This window comes from Petaurus breviceps, unplaced genomic scaffold, assembly GCF_028583685.1.
Source record: "Petaurus breviceps papuanus isolate PSGF00001 unplaced genomic scaffold, PetGlider_PUasm1.0 90444, whole genome shotgun sequence".
In the NCBI taxonomy this organism is placed as follows: domain Eukaryota; kingdom Metazoa; phylum Chordata; class Mammalia; order Diprotodontia; family Petauridae; genus Petaurus; species Petaurus breviceps.
In genome coordinates, this window is record NW_027187256.1 from 1,071,954 (window position 1) to 1,073,845 (window position 1,892).

General features: G+C 42.5%; 1 protein-coding gene across 1 annotated transcript; it reads left to right on the top strand.

The window, feature by feature from the left end:
* The first annotated feature begins 436 nt into the window (after nucleotides 1-436).
* Nucleotides 437-1,384, top strand: LOC138177610 (olfactory receptor 52H1-like). Its single transcript, XM_069108825.1, has one exon. The coding sequence runs from the start codon at nucleotides 437-439 to the stop codon at nucleotides 1,382-1,384; it is 948 nt and encodes a 315-aa protein (XP_068964926.1).
* The last annotated feature ends 508 nt before the right edge of the window (nucleotides 1,385-1,892 follow it).

A 1,892-nucleotide genomic window follows, 5' to 3' on the forward strand; every position in this document is an offset into this window, starting at 1 on the left:
CCTCTCTCCCTCCCTCCCTCTCTCTCTCTCTCTCTCTCTCTCTCTCTCTCTCTCTCTCTCTCTCTCTCTCTCTCTCTCTCTCTGTCTCTCTCTCTCTCTGTCTCTCTCTCTCTCTCTCTCTCTCTCTCTCTCTCTCTCTCTCTCTCTCTCTCTCTCTCTTTCTCTCTTTCTGTCTCTCTCTCTCACATTTAGTTTAGTAGTGGAAGTGTCATTTGAGAAAAAAAGAGGGATACAGTGTGTTGTTAATGAAGGTAAAAGAGGAGAGAATATCCAGTAAGAGAATACAGTAAATATTTTTTTGAAAGATTCAATCCTGTTTAGGTTGAAACTGAAAGTAAATTTGTAGGAACTGGATTTAAGAACAATCTAGTTGGTCCTAATGATTGGTGGTCATATTTGTTTCCAGGGTCTCTGGGCTATCCAAAACCAATTCACAATGGTCACCTTTAATTTAAGTGGCTACAACCCAGATATATTCATCCTGGTGGGGATTCCAGGGCTGGAGCAGTTCCACATCTGGATTGGCATTCCCTTTTTTGCTATTTACCTTGTGGCTGTAGTGGGAAACTCAATCTTGCTATATCTCATCATCATGGAGCGCAGCCTCCATGAGCCCATGTTCTTCTTTCTCTCCCTTCTGGCTTCTACTGACCTGGTACTATCCACAGCTGGTGTTCCCAAAACCCTCAGCATCTTCTGGCTTGGATCCAAGGAAATAACCTTTACTGGCTGCCTCACCCAGATGTTTTTCCTTCACTACAGCTTTGTTTTAGACTCAGCCATTCTGTTGTCTATGGCATTTGATCGCTATGTGGCCATCTGCTCCCCACTGAGATACACCACCATCCTGACTCCTCGAGCCATCATCAAGATCATAGTAGGTATCTGCTTTCGCAGCTTCTGCATCATTCTCCCAGATGTTTTCTTGTTGAAGCGCCTGCCCTTCTGCCAGACACACATCATCCCACACACATATTGTGAACACATTGGTGTGGCCTGCCTTTCCTGTGCTGACATCTCCATCAACATCTGGTATGGCTTTGCTGTGCCCATTATGACTGTAATTTCAGATGTAATATTGATTGCTGTGTCTTACACACTTATCCTCCATGCTGTCTTCCACCTTCCATCTCATGCTGCCCGTCAGAAGGCACTAGGTACCTGTGGTTCTCATGTCTGTGTCATCCTTATGTTCTACACACCAGCCTTCTTCTCCATCCTTGCCCACCGATTTGGGCACAATGTTCCCCGAACCTTCCACATCATGTTTGCCAACCTCTACATAGTTATCCCACCTGCACTCAATCCCATTGTCTATGGAGTTAAGACAAAGCAAATAAGAGACAAGGTCATCATCTTGTTCTCTCCAAAGGCAACTCAGTGACATGGAGCTGTGAAACAGGAAGAGTGTATTATTAGCTGCTAGTCTACAACTATGACACAAAAATAGTCATTTGTTAGTTCCTAGATCCTGCCTATGGATATGAGTTTTCAGTTAGAGAATATTTTAAATCTTCACTCTAGAATGCAAGTTCCCTTAAATGAAGGGATTCCATTCAATCCAATTCAGTTTAATTCAACAACCATCTTTTATTCATCTTGGCATCTGTTCCACAGCATAGGACCATGCACAAAGCAAAGACTCAATAAATTATGCAGCAAATAGTTCTGCAACCAATAAATAAATGATGTTCACTGAGTTATGGAACTTCAGAAGTGCAAAATCCAATTTGGTGCAATTTTAAATTCATAATCATTTATTGATAGGCACGAATGACTGCAAAGAATCTGGAATCAGCAAAAAACTGACAAATGAAGATTAATCTGGCTCCTTCTAGGGCGCTGTTTCTTCCTCTTCAATGTGGTCAATTCCAAGCCCTAGGATCTTCTCT